The sequence below is a fragment of the Zeus faber genome (assembly GCF_960531495.2).
Source record: "Zeus faber genome assembly, chromosome: 3".
NCBI classification, from domain to species: domain Eukaryota; kingdom Metazoa; phylum Chordata; class Actinopteri; order Zeiformes; family Zeidae; genus Zeus; species Zeus faber.
This window is the reverse complement of record NC_137190.1, coordinates 15693658-15708651: the sequence shown is the minus strand read 5'-3', so window position 1 is coordinate 15708651 and position 14994 is coordinate 15693658. Positions and strand designations below refer to the sequence as shown.

The 14994-nt window shown below is 41.2% G+C and overlaps 1 protein-coding gene across 3 annotated transcripts; it reads right to left on the bottom strand.

Moving 5' to 3' along the window:
* Nucleotides 1–171: 171 nt before the first annotated feature.
* hnrnph3 (heterogeneous nuclear ribonucleoprotein H3 (2H9)) lies at nt 172–14905 on the bottom strand. Of its 3 annotated transcripts, XM_079998059.1 has the most exons (11): nt 14472–14693; nt 13733–13825; nt 13217–13372; nt 8447–8590; nt 6246–6384; nt 5086–5285; nt 4846–4941; nt 2421–2536; nt 2176–2311; nt 1724–1780; nt 172–1316 (listed from the first exon to the last, which is right to left on the bottom strand). In XM_079998059.1, exons 2-11 carry the CDS (start codon nt 13818–13820, stop codon nt 1255–1257), a joined length of 1194 nt encoding a protein of 397 aa, XP_079854185.1. In that variant the 5' UTR covers nt 13821–13825; nt 14472–14693; the 3' UTR covers nt 172–1254. The 3 variants fall into 3 exon arrangements, with proteins under 3 accessions (XP_079854185.1, XP_079854187.1, XP_079854186.1); XM_079998061.1 differs by lacking the exons at nt 13733–13825; nt 14472–14693 and adding an exon at nt 14894–14905; XM_079998060.1 differs by lacking the exon at nt 4846–4941.
* Between the last annotated feature and the right edge of the window lie 89 nt (nt 14906–14994).

Below are 14994 nucleotides of genomic sequence, written 5' to 3'. Positions count from 1 at the left end.
AATTAAATTACTTTTGTTTTAAATCAGTCGCTAAAGCAGCGTATTACCTACTTGGGTAAACAACTGGATAATGTCACAACTGTACCAGTTTCCCCCCTTTTTTTTTTTTGGTCAGAAAAATGACTTCCACTATCTCCAAAAAAGGAACAATGACAGTCAGGGGCAAGAACAGAGAATTAAATATAAAATTTAATAAGCAAAATGTACAACAGCTGTTTCACAGCTCAAATATAGACTTATTTCCACTCTTTCAGAATGGAAAGGTGACTTTTCTTTAATGAACATGTGAAAACATTCATATAGAAAACACTGACTCCAGTTCATCAAGTTTCAATGCAGGCAAGCTGACCTAGAATCACTACTGGGGCCGAAACAACGTACTTTATACAAAGTTGGTCTTGGGCGTTGTTGTGTTCAGAAATGTCACCCGGAAATTCTAAATGCATAATAGGAAACTGTCTCCAAAACCTGTATTTATTTTATCCCTTATATTAAAAACCTCTATGGCTCATCATGGCAGATGACTAGTCTCTAGTGAGAGGCAGAACTTGTTAATTTACTATTTTTCTTTTTAACACATTTAGAAGTACACCCCACCTTCTATTTTCAAGTTATTCTACAAACCAGAACTGTCCTCTACTTCCCCCACAGAAACCCCTTAAAGGTGACATGAGTGTTTTAGGCTAAACTGAGACGCAAACCTTTTTTCTACGTCTTCTGAAATTTGAGAACAATTATGGTCAATAACTTCTAAATAAGCGAATGGTGATGTTGTAAAGGAAATTGTCATTTTTGATCAAGATCCCATCGTTACGACCTTAATAAACCAATTATCTGAATACATTGTTCTTGGTAAAAACCAAATTTGTTGCTGTAAGCATCCAAGTGGTTATTTCTTCAAAAGTAACCACCCACTTGATTTCATCGTCACTGAAATGTGACGAGTGACCGAAATGGCTGCATTTACCAACAATTTCAATGTAAAAATGTATATCCCATATAATTACAAATAATGATAAATAAAACATGTCTATTTCTTTACCTTGGATGCTTCCGACCAATATAATTTAATGTGGATCCAATTAGAATTCCAGTAAATGTTTCCAAGTTCAAAACCTCAGGCTAAAGCTGTCACCTAAAAAGTCAAACACCTCTGTTTAGTCAGTGACTCCAGATTAGCAAGACTGCACTGAGGAGCTTGAAGACTAACCGAGGTCCCGCGGGAAACATTATCAGGGTGTTCTGGAAGAGCCATCAGAACGCACCACGCAGCCCACTGCGCGAGCCTCCTGAGTTACCATAGTAACCACCACGACCTGGAGTAAGAGGCAACACAGAGATGAATTACTGTCAAAGCAGGACACCTACGGTGACATTTTAGATGTTCCATGACCGAATACAATCTATAATATGAGAAGAAGAACACTTGAAGTACTCCTTTTATTATAACTTAACTATTTGCTAAAATGATGAAACATCTTAGGAAATAAAAACCTACTAATTTCAAAATAAGTTCGCTTAAAATTTCATAGTATTCTGGGGCCCTGTGGTTTACATATAATGATTTAAGACCAGGAGACCATTTATTTTTAACATTAATCGCATAAAAGTATTGCCATTTCTAAGGTCAGTTGGAGCTCTAACTGCCTGAACGCACCACTGGTTTCTTTTTTTTTTTTTTTTTTTTTTTTTTTTAAGTGAAACAACAAAAGAAGAAACATACTCATTTCTGCTGCTCCGCTGGACGTCGAGTTGAGGAAAAGTTCAATATATCGGTGTTCTGTGGAAACAAAGATAAAAATCAGTTGGATGAGAGCTGGTCAAGGTTCGTGTTGGTTTACACAATTGATCGTGATGTTTGGTCTGGAGGGGGCTTTAGAAACGCACTTGGATCCCTGCTCCGCTTTTCCAAGCCTCTCAAAGATCGTGGAACGCTTTAGTCAATCATTCGCTCCAAAGCGGAGCTTGATCATCCAAGCGGACGACCGTTTGGGCCGATCAACCGAGAGAGAGAGAGAGAGAGAGAGAGAGAGAGAGAGAGAGAGAGAGAGAGAGAGAGAGAGAGAGAGAGAGAGAGAGAGAGAGAGAGAGAGAGAGAGAGAGAGAGAGAGAGAGAGAGAGAGAGAGAGAGAGAGAGAGAGAGAGAGAGAGAGAGAGAGAGAGAGAGAGACGTACGCATGTGGTTCTTGTCCTTGGACATGGCCGCCACCGCATCTTCGTGGGAGCGGAACTCCACATCAGCCTCCCCGGTCGACTTGCCGTTGGGAGCGACGTCGATGTGCACCCTCAGCGGACTCAATGGAGAGAAGAACTAAAAAACACAAAGCAGAACTCAATAGTAAAAACAAAAAAATGAAGAATGTGGAAGTCCTGCTGAGAATCTTTGTCTGAGGACCAGAGCAGCGTGACGTTGTTCTCACTTTAGCAATGTCTCCCTCTGTGGCACGGAAGGGCAGGCCCCTCATATGGACAAAATGGCCGCTGTGGAAGCCTGAACCACTTTCAACTCCCCCACTGTGTCCATGGCCTCCCATTCCTAGATGGACGCACACACAAATTATCCAATTTATAATCCACAACTCGCATCTGGGGCTTGTCTCACAAAGTGATCAACATAGACAGGGTCCCCGGCAAAGTGAACTTCATTACGACCGCGGTTAAGAACGGTCTACGTTGATCAAGGTTTTCCTGCCGGGGCTGTATTGCTTGAAACGGGGAGAGATGTTGGGTTACAATTGATCATCACTGACCCGTCCTATTGTAATGAAGTTAAAATATTACTAAACATTATATTTTGGAAAAACAATTATTAAACCTAGAATGTAGCTCTCCTTCAGGGCTGGGCAATAAAACAATCTCCATCATTTTCACAATAGTGATTCATTTTTAGACAGAGTCCGTTTCCCTCTTCCTACAAAGACAACACGAACAGCCATCCTATTGCAGCAATAGAAGTTCGTAAAACGTCCCCGCATACAATCACAAGGCGCAGATTCCACAACTTTTCGGACTGTTCTCAGACGACCAATGATGTTTACGATATATAACTTACGGCTGCAGTCACGAAATTCGAATATAATTTGAATATTCAAAAAATTATCTATTCGAATTCTGAAATTGCCATTCAATTGTGTATTGTTTCATAAATAAAAAAATAGATAAAAAATTATAAATAGGCTAACATTAGCAGATCAAGCTACATGTGATGAGCAATAACGTTCAGGATAAGCTCATCCAGTTTGTCTTACAGTGAACGCACATTCGAGAGAAATATTCCGGTAACGGTGCCAAGTTTGTGTCGGTGGAGACTCATGACGCAACCAGCGCGTCTCCCTCTCCTCCGGCGTCTCACAGTGTGTACAAGGGAGATTGCGCCTTTGAAGAGAACATCCAGTAATTCCACACGTGGTGTCAGAGTCAGGGTCTCGGTGAGGATCCTTCTACTGTGGCGCGGTGGAGAGCATCCTGACAGGCAACATCACCGCCTGGGTTGGGAACTATACTTCTCAGGACAGGCGGACCCTGCAGAGGCTGATGCGTTCAGCCGAACGTACCACTGAAAGTACCCTCCCCTCCCTGCAGGACTTATACACCAGGAGGTGTAGTAGCAGAGCCCGTAGGATCATGAAGGATCCTCACCACCCCAACAACGGACTGTTCCAGCTGCTGCGATCAGGCAAGCGCCTCCGCAGTCACACAGCGAGAACAGAGACTGAGACAGAGTTTTTTCCCCACAAGCCATAAGAACTGTCAATGCTGACCTCACCAGGGGTCCTCACTGAGACACACACATAGACTCCACTACCTTACTGTACTGTATGTAGCATACTGTACCGCATACTGTATCACTGTACTGGGTTACTGCATACTGCACTGTATTGCTGCTGTTCTATCCGTGTTACTGTATTGCTGTGCCATACTGTTGTATAACTGTACATCTAAAAACACTACCTCACTTTATTCACCTGCACTTTACTGCATATCTGTATATACAAATAGCCTATCCCATAAACACTGGTCTATTCCCTTTATTTCTATTTTGTACCCCCGGTATTACTTTTTTAAGTCTTATTTTATTTCAAATTATTCTATTTACTAACTGCATTACCTTTTAGGAATCAGTTAGTTCAGTTAGTAAGTTAGGTAGAAATAAGGTAGCTATTGTGTTCAGTTTAGAATTTATTGTGCATAATCTCCGGGTGCGTTGCAATGACATTTCACTGCATATACAGTATGTATGAATGTATGTATATGTATGTGACAAATAAACCTCTTGAATCTTGAGATGTGGCGATGGAAGTGGAAATAAACCCGACCATCACCGACAGAATGTCCTTAAGTGCAGAGGTTCCCAACCACCGGCTCGCGGAACGCACCGAGCCACATGGAATTTGCCAGCGGGCTGTGAGAATGCGGGCTGAGTTTTTTCAGGAGCGATCTACTCCGCAACAGCAGTAAATACATCTAGAGTTTTTATTTGCTTTGTTTAGAGAAAAGATCTTTCTGATCGGAGCTGCCGACCCGTGCGTAAGCCCCCCCACCTACTAAATTTGGCAAAAAAAAGCTGCACACCTCTTACTCTGGTAGGTTAAGTTACAATTAAAGTAAGCTTATCAATATATTGTGCTTTGTGAGACAAGCCGCTATAATGCACATACCAACCCAAACCTAGACCCATAAGTACATATAAAATGCAACATAATATTAGCGCTTGAATAATAGGCCTTTCCAACCAATTTTAATAGTGGAAGAAATATTGCTTAGCTAATAAAATAATAACTGGAGATCAAGCTACTTTATTTGGGGTTTCGCAAGCCATCTACTGGAAAATTAAAGAGTCCTTACCTCTTCCTCCCCTTTCTCCTCTCGCCCTCTCATCAAACACGCCGTTGCAAAAACAGTAATTGTTGAAGCCATTGTAGTTGTCAAAGCCACCGTAACCTGGACGCAGGAGACCCGTAGAGGTAGAGACGTAGCGAGAGCAATGGAAAAAATCAACTTGAAACGCTGGCATTGATTAGTGTTATTAGCTAAATGAAATGGTCAAGTCAAACAGGCAAACTGTTTATGTTAGTAACTATTCACCTCCTCCATAGCCTCCTCCGCTCCTCATGGTCTCCATCAGAACCCCTCCACGGCTGGGCCCCGGACCAAAGAAGCCTCCTCTGGGGCCCCCCATCATAGGTCTATCGTAGGGTCCTGGCCGCTGGCCTACCATCGCACGCCGGGGCAGTTCATAGTAGGCTCTGATCTCATTACGGCTGCTCTTAAAAATCTCTATGTACCTGGAGTAGCAGAGCCCCATGGGGAGAAAGTGACAGTTAGGTTATCCCAAAATGGCTTGGCTAATGCTTTACACAAAGATCTGTAATTCATAGACACAACAAACAAAAAGCCTAAATGAACCATTAATTTGGGGTTAGTTGAGCTCAACACACTACCAACAAATGACCAAGTCATTCTAATTTAGACACAACTGTCTGAGGGCAAGTGATAAAATGTGTTTCCATGTCTACGATGTCGAGTTATTTGTATTATGTCCGCTGGTTTTTTAATGCCACAAGGGGAACTTAGCACAGCCTGAGCCAGACCCTGGGAATCAGGAATTTGGGGTAAAATCAAATTGGAATTAAGACCCAGTCAAACACATTCTTATCTGCTAATTGAATCATTGGTGGCTTTACTTTTAAACCAGCGCAGCTTTGCAGGGTTTGCCTTTAGCTGAATAAGGGTTTCAATGACTGTTACTCTACAATTATTCCCTTTTCAACTAAATGATCTGTTTGATTCATAACTAGCAGAATTCATGTTAATCACTCAGCTTACTCAAACGTGTGCTAATGTATCCCCCTCCCCAAATTAAACAGAAACCCCATATTTTAACACCCATCAGTAAAAATCTGAATATTATTAGGATCTTGATGTTAAAAGATTAAATACATAAAACCTACATCTAGTATTATTATTATTATTATTATTATTATTATGAGACCCATCCCATACACAATAAGAAATAACTAATCCAACCAACCCAATCAACAGTGCATCATGAGTACTTTTAATAAACAACCTATTAATTATGATTTCTGCAATAGCACAAAACCCTCAGTTATTTATCCATACTGTAACATGAGTAATAACCCCCCAGGACTATAATTACACCATCATTACTATAAACCCAGTATTAACTACAAGAGAAATTCATCCCCACTCTTCCCATCCCATCCCTTTCCCCTCCGTCCCACCTGTGCCCTATTCTTTCCTTGTGTTTCCCCAGAGCCTTTTCTGCTATCTCCTTTGAGGCAAACTGCACGAAGGCTTCCCCTGTGCTCCTCCCCTGGTAGTCCACTGGAAGAGTAATCCCATTTGGCACGATTCTCAACCCTTCAACCCAAGCACACATAAATACATAGATAGGTAGGTAGATAGATGGATAATATATACTGTAGATAGAAAGCCCACTGTTTCACTGGAACTTATACTGTACACATCAAATATGAAAACAGCTAACACACAACAAATGACTGAATAATAAACGACTTGAGTTAAAAGGGGCATCACAGAAAACTGGAGTAAAAGTGTTTAAGTGCTGCATGAGGAAGTGGCCCCAAAGACAAACACCGGCTTGGAGTTAGGAGTGCAATGGATGGACAGGGCAGACTTTGTTGTGTGGTTTTGAGTGGCTAATTTAGAGTAATAATTATGTTACATAGTCGTGCTTTTTTAATGTATAAAGGGTACGCAACTGACACGAGAATGTTAAGACAAATGGTACCAGTACAATGGCAGCACATAAAACGCGTCAAATGATCAGTATATAATATTAGGCAGTCAATAAACGCCAAATCCAAGACAATTCAATCATATTGTTTGTCATCTCAGGTGGAGGTGAAAAAAAGGCCAAAGCCAGGCATTTGTGAACTTGTGAAGCGGGAATACAATGTGAAGTGTGGCCTCGTCCAAGGCAGTAAAGCTCGTTACAGTCTACCATGGCACTTACAGAGAGGCCTTTTAATGACTACACACAGATGTGGCAGGCAGATGGTAGGATAACACTCTGTGGATATAATAATTCTGAAAAATGTAATTTAGTCGTAGAAAAAATAGCAAGTTTACAAAAATTTCACTTCCAAAATTGTTTTAGTTCAGGTACATAAGAGACTAGAGAGTGAAAACCACTACTATTTATTCACTTGACACAAATTTACATATTCTGAACAAACAGTTTGGTTGAAAAGTACAGGAGTTGATTGAAAATGAGTATATCAGTGACCTCCGGTTTTTGTTATGAAACGATCCACATCTTTATACTCTTAGTGTGAAAAAATGCACAAATTTATAGAATACATGAATTGCCCTGAAGAGATTTCTGTGCGTGTGCTTATTTACATTTGTTTGGGACAGAGATTAAATCAAGTCGTATTCCCTGAGATCCCTCAGATAATGACTGCCCAAGGATGACAAAGACCTGTATCTCACAAAAGCACCAGATCAATGTCCTGGGACCACTTCCCCACAGCCTAGACCAGTCCAACCCCATTCCTCCTCAGGTAGTAAACCATTTATAATCCATGAACATCATATTAACTGCATCATATAATTGTATGCAACTGGGATCATATATAAAATAACAAGGTCATGCTTAACAACGCAGTAAATTAATACTAGGAAAACATACTAAAAACATACACTGAGCTTAAGGAACACAAAATATGGAAATGTTGGGGAAAAGGAGACGCAAAACAACACCTACAGCAAGAATGGCAAATGAAAATGAGACAAGTCGCATGGAGAACAGTGTGACTTGAGGGAATAATGTTGTATATTTCAGATTTCAGAAAGTGGCAACATTATCCCTCCACAAAATGATGAGCATATACTAATTCCTGTAGTCTACGTTTCTGTGACATTTGTCTGGTTTGTGTTTAATTCCCTTTGAAAGGTAGATGTGCCACTGCTTTAAAAAACAAATGAAGGCACCATTAAGTACTTCTAACATACCACATACTGTATGTGCAAAGGCCACCAAAGAGATTCTTCTTAGGTGAGGCTCTCATCATATTGTTTTAATTTTCTAAAAGTAAAAAAACTTTCATCTAAAAATGTGAGCCATCATCAGGAAAATGGTGAGCTAGAAAACTCCATTTGGTCAGGTCCTTTAACACTGTATTTGATTTGTGTACTATTTACAAGTGGATAAAAATAAATAAATTTGGAACATAGGTGATAAATATGTATTGGATTACAGATTGTTTATTTATCATGAGTCTCCTCCAAATCATCATGTTTTTTCTCCAATTGTTTAAAGAGTATTATTTGGCTCACAATACTTGGAAAAAATGCACATCAGATGGTCTGTACCTGCCTGCACCTATCAGGACAGTCAGACAAACAGAAGGGAAATACAAAGCTGGGTGACGGTCTGAGGGCTTGCTTGCATCAGTACCTGAGAAGAACTGTAAGATCTCCTCCTTGCTGCAGCCGAAGGGCAGGCCCCGGAGTCTCAGCATGCACCCACTGCACCCATCGTAGTCAGCAGGACCACTGCGCTTCAGCACCCAGTCCATCTCACTGCGGTTAGACTTGAACACTGATGGAAAAAAAATAATAATAAAACAGCAACACAGGCAGATCAGAACCAGGAATAACGGTAAAAATGTAAGGAGTAAATACTAAATTAAATTAATTACGTAATACCAAATTCAGTTTTTCCCCCCATGGTAGTTTTAATTTCCTTCACACAGGACAGATAACGGTGGCAGCAGTGCAATGCACGGTGCCACCGTTATCTGTCACAGCAAGAAGGTCCTGGGTGCCTGGGGGGGGGGGGGCCTTTCTGTGGGGAGTTTGCATGTTCTCCCCGTGGCTCACATGGGGTTTCCTCCATGTCGCATCGGTTACCACCAAAAACATGCGGAACATCGTCGTCTGACCAGCGGTGGACACTTGTAATTGGTCCCCGGTCCCCAACCCAATATATACGTCCTTAGAATTACGCAATTTAAAAACCACGCACTAAAGGCAGCCATCATGACTTTCCGCTGGTAAGGTAAATCCTCACACAACATAAACCTTTAAAAAAAAACAACAACATAGTTATTACACTGTGTTAAATCCTAACTCCAGTCAGGAGGTGGGAAGGTAGGTTCTTGTAGGCACCCGCGTCCTGTCAGTAAAAGGAAGTAACGGGTGAGTAGATCTCAGAACGTGAGTATTTACCACAGGTAAATAAACCGCGGGCTGAAACGCTCCCGTTTCAGATGTAGCGTGAAGGTGACGCTGCACAGATGAAAAACACAATATGCACGAATACACAACGTGGACTAATGCCGAAAACCGAGAACGACCGAAAACCTGCAAACGCGAGCGATCGGACAAAGCAGAGCGGAAGGCGCAAAACAAAACCCGGTCCGGACGCCTCCCCGTTAACGAGGATCCGTCGGCGCAGGGAACAAGCGCACTTTCCGAACGGGGACACTTTCGGTCTTTTCTGCGACGCGTCCGTGTTCGTTGCTCACCGGGGGACTCGGAACATCCTTCAGGTGAGAAATCCATCGTTACAGGAAGGAGAGCGACTCCAAACAAACACAGCGGCCCCCGCACAGGCGCGTTGGGAGCCCGTCTCGAACGACGATAACGCGTTTGTGACGTCAGACGCATCTGACGCCGCAGTCTGTGACGTGTTACGTCACTGAATTTCCGCCAGGGATTAAATTATTCTTTTTTTTTTTTTTAAAGGAATCTTTATTGAAACTTGTGAAATTTCAAAGCTCTTTACGAACACGTATGGCATTGAACAATTTTAAACAGTACTTTAATTTTAAACAGTGAATTTATTTCCCCTCGTTTGTTTTATATGTGATTGTTATGTTTTATATGTGATTGTTATATGATGATATAACAATCACATATAAAACAAACGAGGGGAAATAAATTAAGATTTTAAAAATAATAGTAATAAAATCAATTTTAAAAAAAAGGTAAAAAGGGAGAAGTCCTAGGGGTTCTCTGTAAGTTTAAGTACCTCTATTAAATTACAGAGTTTGAGCATTCTTCTAGATTCACTTCAGTAATAACAAATAATGACATGGCTCCTTGTGAAATATATAGAAATGTGGTTGTGCTTTCTCATCTATTCTTCTGTAAAAATAATTTTCCAAGAATAATTATGTCAGTTAAAGTCATGTGACCCATGTTTCACAAATATACCAAAAATCACATTCCCTTTTGTCAATTCAGAGAAATTGTCAGATTTAGGAAATAACCAGCAATGCAAATCATTCCAAAAAGGTGCCAGGGATTAATTTAGTCTTATCTTATCACTTTGGTTGGTTTGTAAGTTTCAGCGCTGCCCCGTGAAACCAGCACACATTGACCCTCTTTTTTTGCCAAGTTTTACAGAGAACTATGTTGTGCTATTTGCTTAAGTTGCCGTCTCCTTCACCCAGAAAATGCCGCCCCCTCTATTTAAGAAATAGCCTATGCTGCTCCCTCGCTGGAGGTGCCCTGACCGAAAATGAGCGCACCCATTGTCATGTCAGGTTCACAAAGCAAAGGCGCACACACACACACACACACACACACACACACACACACACACACACACACACACACACACACACACACACACACACACACACACACACACACACACACACACACACACACACACACACACACAGGTCTTTAGCGCAAAGGTTCAGATGGTATTACTTTGATAAAACTGAGGTTTTATTTCAATAAGTTATTTGACTATTATTATTTATGTGTGGAAAATAACTCAGTATTATACTTGTTTTATTTATTTTTTATTGGGGAAATTCTTAAATATTATCTAAATAAATAAATACATGCAAACGAAATAAAAAAAACATACTTAGGTAGAGTATCATATATTTTCACATGTTATTGATGTAATTTGCCAATGCGCAGATTAGCAACACACACATAAAACAAGAAAAAATGAACGAACGGCCTTTCTTCAGAATGACTCTTGGAAACGAACGGAGCCATAAGATCCGGTTCCCTTCAAAGAGCCGTAACTCCCATCACTACTATCAAATCAATGAGTCATTGCAGACTCCAGATTAAATGCTTAGACCACCAGGTGTCTGAGAGAAAATGCAGAGCAAATGGGTGAATCTGCCACCCAGTGTACCAAAGAGATATTACAACCAACAATCAATGGCTTTTACATCAGCGATGCCAGACTCAAACGTTTTTGTGGTGTGGTTTAAGCAGCCACACCTGTTCTTGGGTCTGTCTTGGGAGCCTCTGTCATGATATGTTTTCCATCTGCTCCAAGCCTATTCCACCTTCTCCACTCTCTAAGATAAAACTGGTACTTTTCAACCCCATCGCCCGTGTCTGTGTCGGGGGGGCCTGAAAACGCCTCCCGATGGCATGTGGCAGGCGAAACTGCCACAAATTTGTTCGTAGCAAAAAAAATTGTTAGAATTAGCCATGAGTCGCGAGTCACATCCGCGCCTAAAGCAGAGGCAATGAACCCTCAACTAATTTGGAACGAGAAGAGCCATGAGTCATGCATACACCTCAAGCCCCGCAGGTGCCCAGTGAGCTCAGCGAGTGGGCGCGAGAGAGCGAGTAAATCTTCTAAACAAATAAAGTAATTACTGAGGATGCAATTAATCAGAGAAAAGGTACCTCGGAAAAAATAAGAAACATTTGGCATAATTCATACCAACTGATTAAAACTGATTTAAGCATGACTGATTTAAATTTGCATGCCATCATAATAAATTGGCAGAATTAAATGATTCTTCTCCATTCACAACTGATGCACAGCTGAACGGACTCTTCTCACTCTCGTTATACCAACTGAATCAAATGACCGTAGTCGGAAAATTTAACATATCTTTCTACTGAGTCACTCGTGAAGAGCAGAATCTCCAAAAAGAGCCAAACTTTTCATCACTGTTTTACATGTAGTCAGTTGAAGCAGTATTGGAGCTGTCCCAAAACAACAATTTAAGTAGCAAAAAGTAGCAAGCATTCAAAAACAAACAAGAACATTAATAGCACAGTCACTAATCTACCAGTAACACATACATTGCAGCACCAACAATTTTGCAGACTTTCTGCAAGAGTTTGCAGAATTTCATTCCGCTAGGTTTCTAGGGTGTAACCTAGTAGTATTTGTGATAGCGTAGAGCCCTTTTCAGACAGTTTCCAGTATATTACTTCGATAACCTTTCCAGCACAGCTAGTGAGTTTCACTATTTACACATGCATCTACATTAAGGAAAATTTCCCTCTTGCGTCTTTTCACACATGCCATGATAATGCCGGAATAGATGGACCAAGGGACAGCCCAGCAGAAGTCACCCTGAGCAGTCCCGGTCACACCCTGCGCCGGAGAGCGACAGATGGAGCAGCTAAGCGCAGAGCGATGCATGGACATAGCTCATTAGCTTGCATGCACAAAGAGGACACATGTGGATGTAGCACACAAATAAAAATATATATGCCAATGAAATTAATCCTGAAGTAAATAATCAAGGCAATAAATATATAAATATATAATTGAGTAAATATATGATCAATGGACTGGGCGGAGGAGCGCCCAGCGCAATAACTCTAACCCTACCCGAAAACAAATAATTTTAAAAATATTTTAACAAAATAAATATTCGTAAGAACCCACTATTTAGGCTTTGCCGATACTGTATTTGGCAACATGCTTGTTCTGGCAATGGTACTGATTCCATTCACAACAAAGCCATCCCGGCATTTTTCCCAGAAATGTTCTCGAGGTGGGAAATTGCCAGAACAGATTTTCCGAAATATCGATCCCTGCTCCCATTCACACATGACCGCATGCAGGAATGTTTTCAGAGCATTGCTGGGAAAGACTGCATGTGTGAAAGGGGCCTAGTATTTGTGCTGAAGAAAAAGGCTAAAATCCTAAGCATCATTCATTCATTCTAAAAGTCACTACAAGTTATGTATTCCAGCATTTCTCAAACATAGGCTTTACCTGTATGAGCTTGGGTCAACAGGGAAGTTGATTCGCTGTTGGTTAATTATTTTGTGATTCCATGCATATAAAAAAAAAAAAAAAAGAAAATCACCAGAATGCAGAACAGTTTGACGGAATGCAGGAAGAATATCTGGGGGAGGTCTTCCAGACTCCCTCTACAATTTGGACTCCCCCACCACATCAAAACATTAACACCACAGAGTGCACTGGACCTACCTTCTATGTATCGATGTCCCATATATTTGCGATCTTTAGCAATGGCATTCTTGAAGTCCTCGGCTGTTTTCAGCTCAACAAATGCTTCTCCACTGGGGCGGCCTTCTTTAGAGAAGGTGAAACACACCCCGTTTACCTCTCCCACGATGTCACAGTCTAAAGACAAGCACACATGGGTTGGTACTTATTCATGGACAATTATCATAATCTTGAAAATGTATGTCAAAGATCCGAATTCTTAAAATGAAAAAAAAAAAAGTGAAACTGTATCAACTTATAATTCACAGCGCAACTAATGGGAGCGATGTAGAGTATAAAATGTAAAGGACAGCAGATAATATACATCTTGTGTAATAGAATATTAGCCAAAAAGGCAATTCTCTTGTTTTATGAGATACATAAGTGGTCTTACACAGCAAAAACTCTACTGTTATTGCATTAGATAACAGGTGAAGTTTGACAGAAGTGTTTTTCTGGGTTTGCTCTGCATGTGTGTATGGGCGGGCATGCTCTAACCAGAAAAGAAGCTGGCCACTTCCTCCTGGGTGCAAGACCAGGGGAGACCTCTGATCCTCACAACATAGCCCTCCTCATTCAAAGACATCCCTCCTGGAGCACACATTCAAAACACCAGTTATCACAGTATTGCCTGAGAATATAATTAATTTTTAAAGGCTGTTTGGGATCTGCATGTATTACGATAGATAGACAGATAGAGAATTTATCCCTGGGACCTGGGGAACTAAAACTCAGCTAAAAATAGAAAACGTATATAAAATGGACAATAAGCCTGAAAAAGGAAAGAACAAGAACAAAAACAAAACCTAAAGCTTGGTGTACAGTCAACGAACCAGTAAACACTCAAAATAGGTCGTTTTTAGGAGGAGGTTGAAAATGTAATTCCCATGAACTAACTTTCTGATTTTTTGTTATGGATCTGACTGTTCCAGTTCATCATTGATCCTGTATCATATCGGCATTGATTACTCATGTGAGGCGCTGTCAGCTGTCATCCATTGTATTCATATTTATCACTCCTGTACAGAAACCCCCAATCTATATTTATAACAATACCCACAGCCACTAAGCAACCACACTCCCACTGAGCGATAGTCTTTAAATTAAATGTATCCTACGCTTAGAATCACATTTTGTATGTTCTGCATATTTCTCAGACGGATACACAAACTGTTTGTACACTGTCAAATGATGTCTGGATAAACAACTTTGTATTACGAGTTATTAGACAGGCCACCTTGGCACAGGCTTCTGCGGCTGACAGTCGTAGTCTCCCCGTTAGCTGGAAAACGTTGGCTTCGAAGTTGCCGAGCTAACTGCAGCGGACGCGGTAACCAACGCACGTTTTATTCCCATGTCAGTTAACCGTGTGGTTACTATAGGCGTTTCCTCGACGTCGGTGTCCTAAACCGCTCGCGTTAGCTCTACGCTCCGACAAGCTAAAGCAACACCAGCTAAGCTAGCGTCGACAGTGGAACGCGGAAATCAGACAGAGGCACAAAGCCAAGGATTTTACATCCCAGTGCCGTCCTGTTCCCGGGGTGAGCCGCTGGCGCTGCCTTTTCACGGCGGGTTTTTGAAATTATGTTGGCGCAACGAACGGTAAAAAAAAACTAAAAAAAAAAAACAACTAAAAAAAAAAATTGGAAATGTCCTCACAATCTTCCCTTGTCCCCCGGTCTCCCGTCTGAGCTTCAGGTGACCTCGCAGCCTCACAGGTGTAATGTCGCGAGATGGGACGCGATCTCCTTCCACCGGAG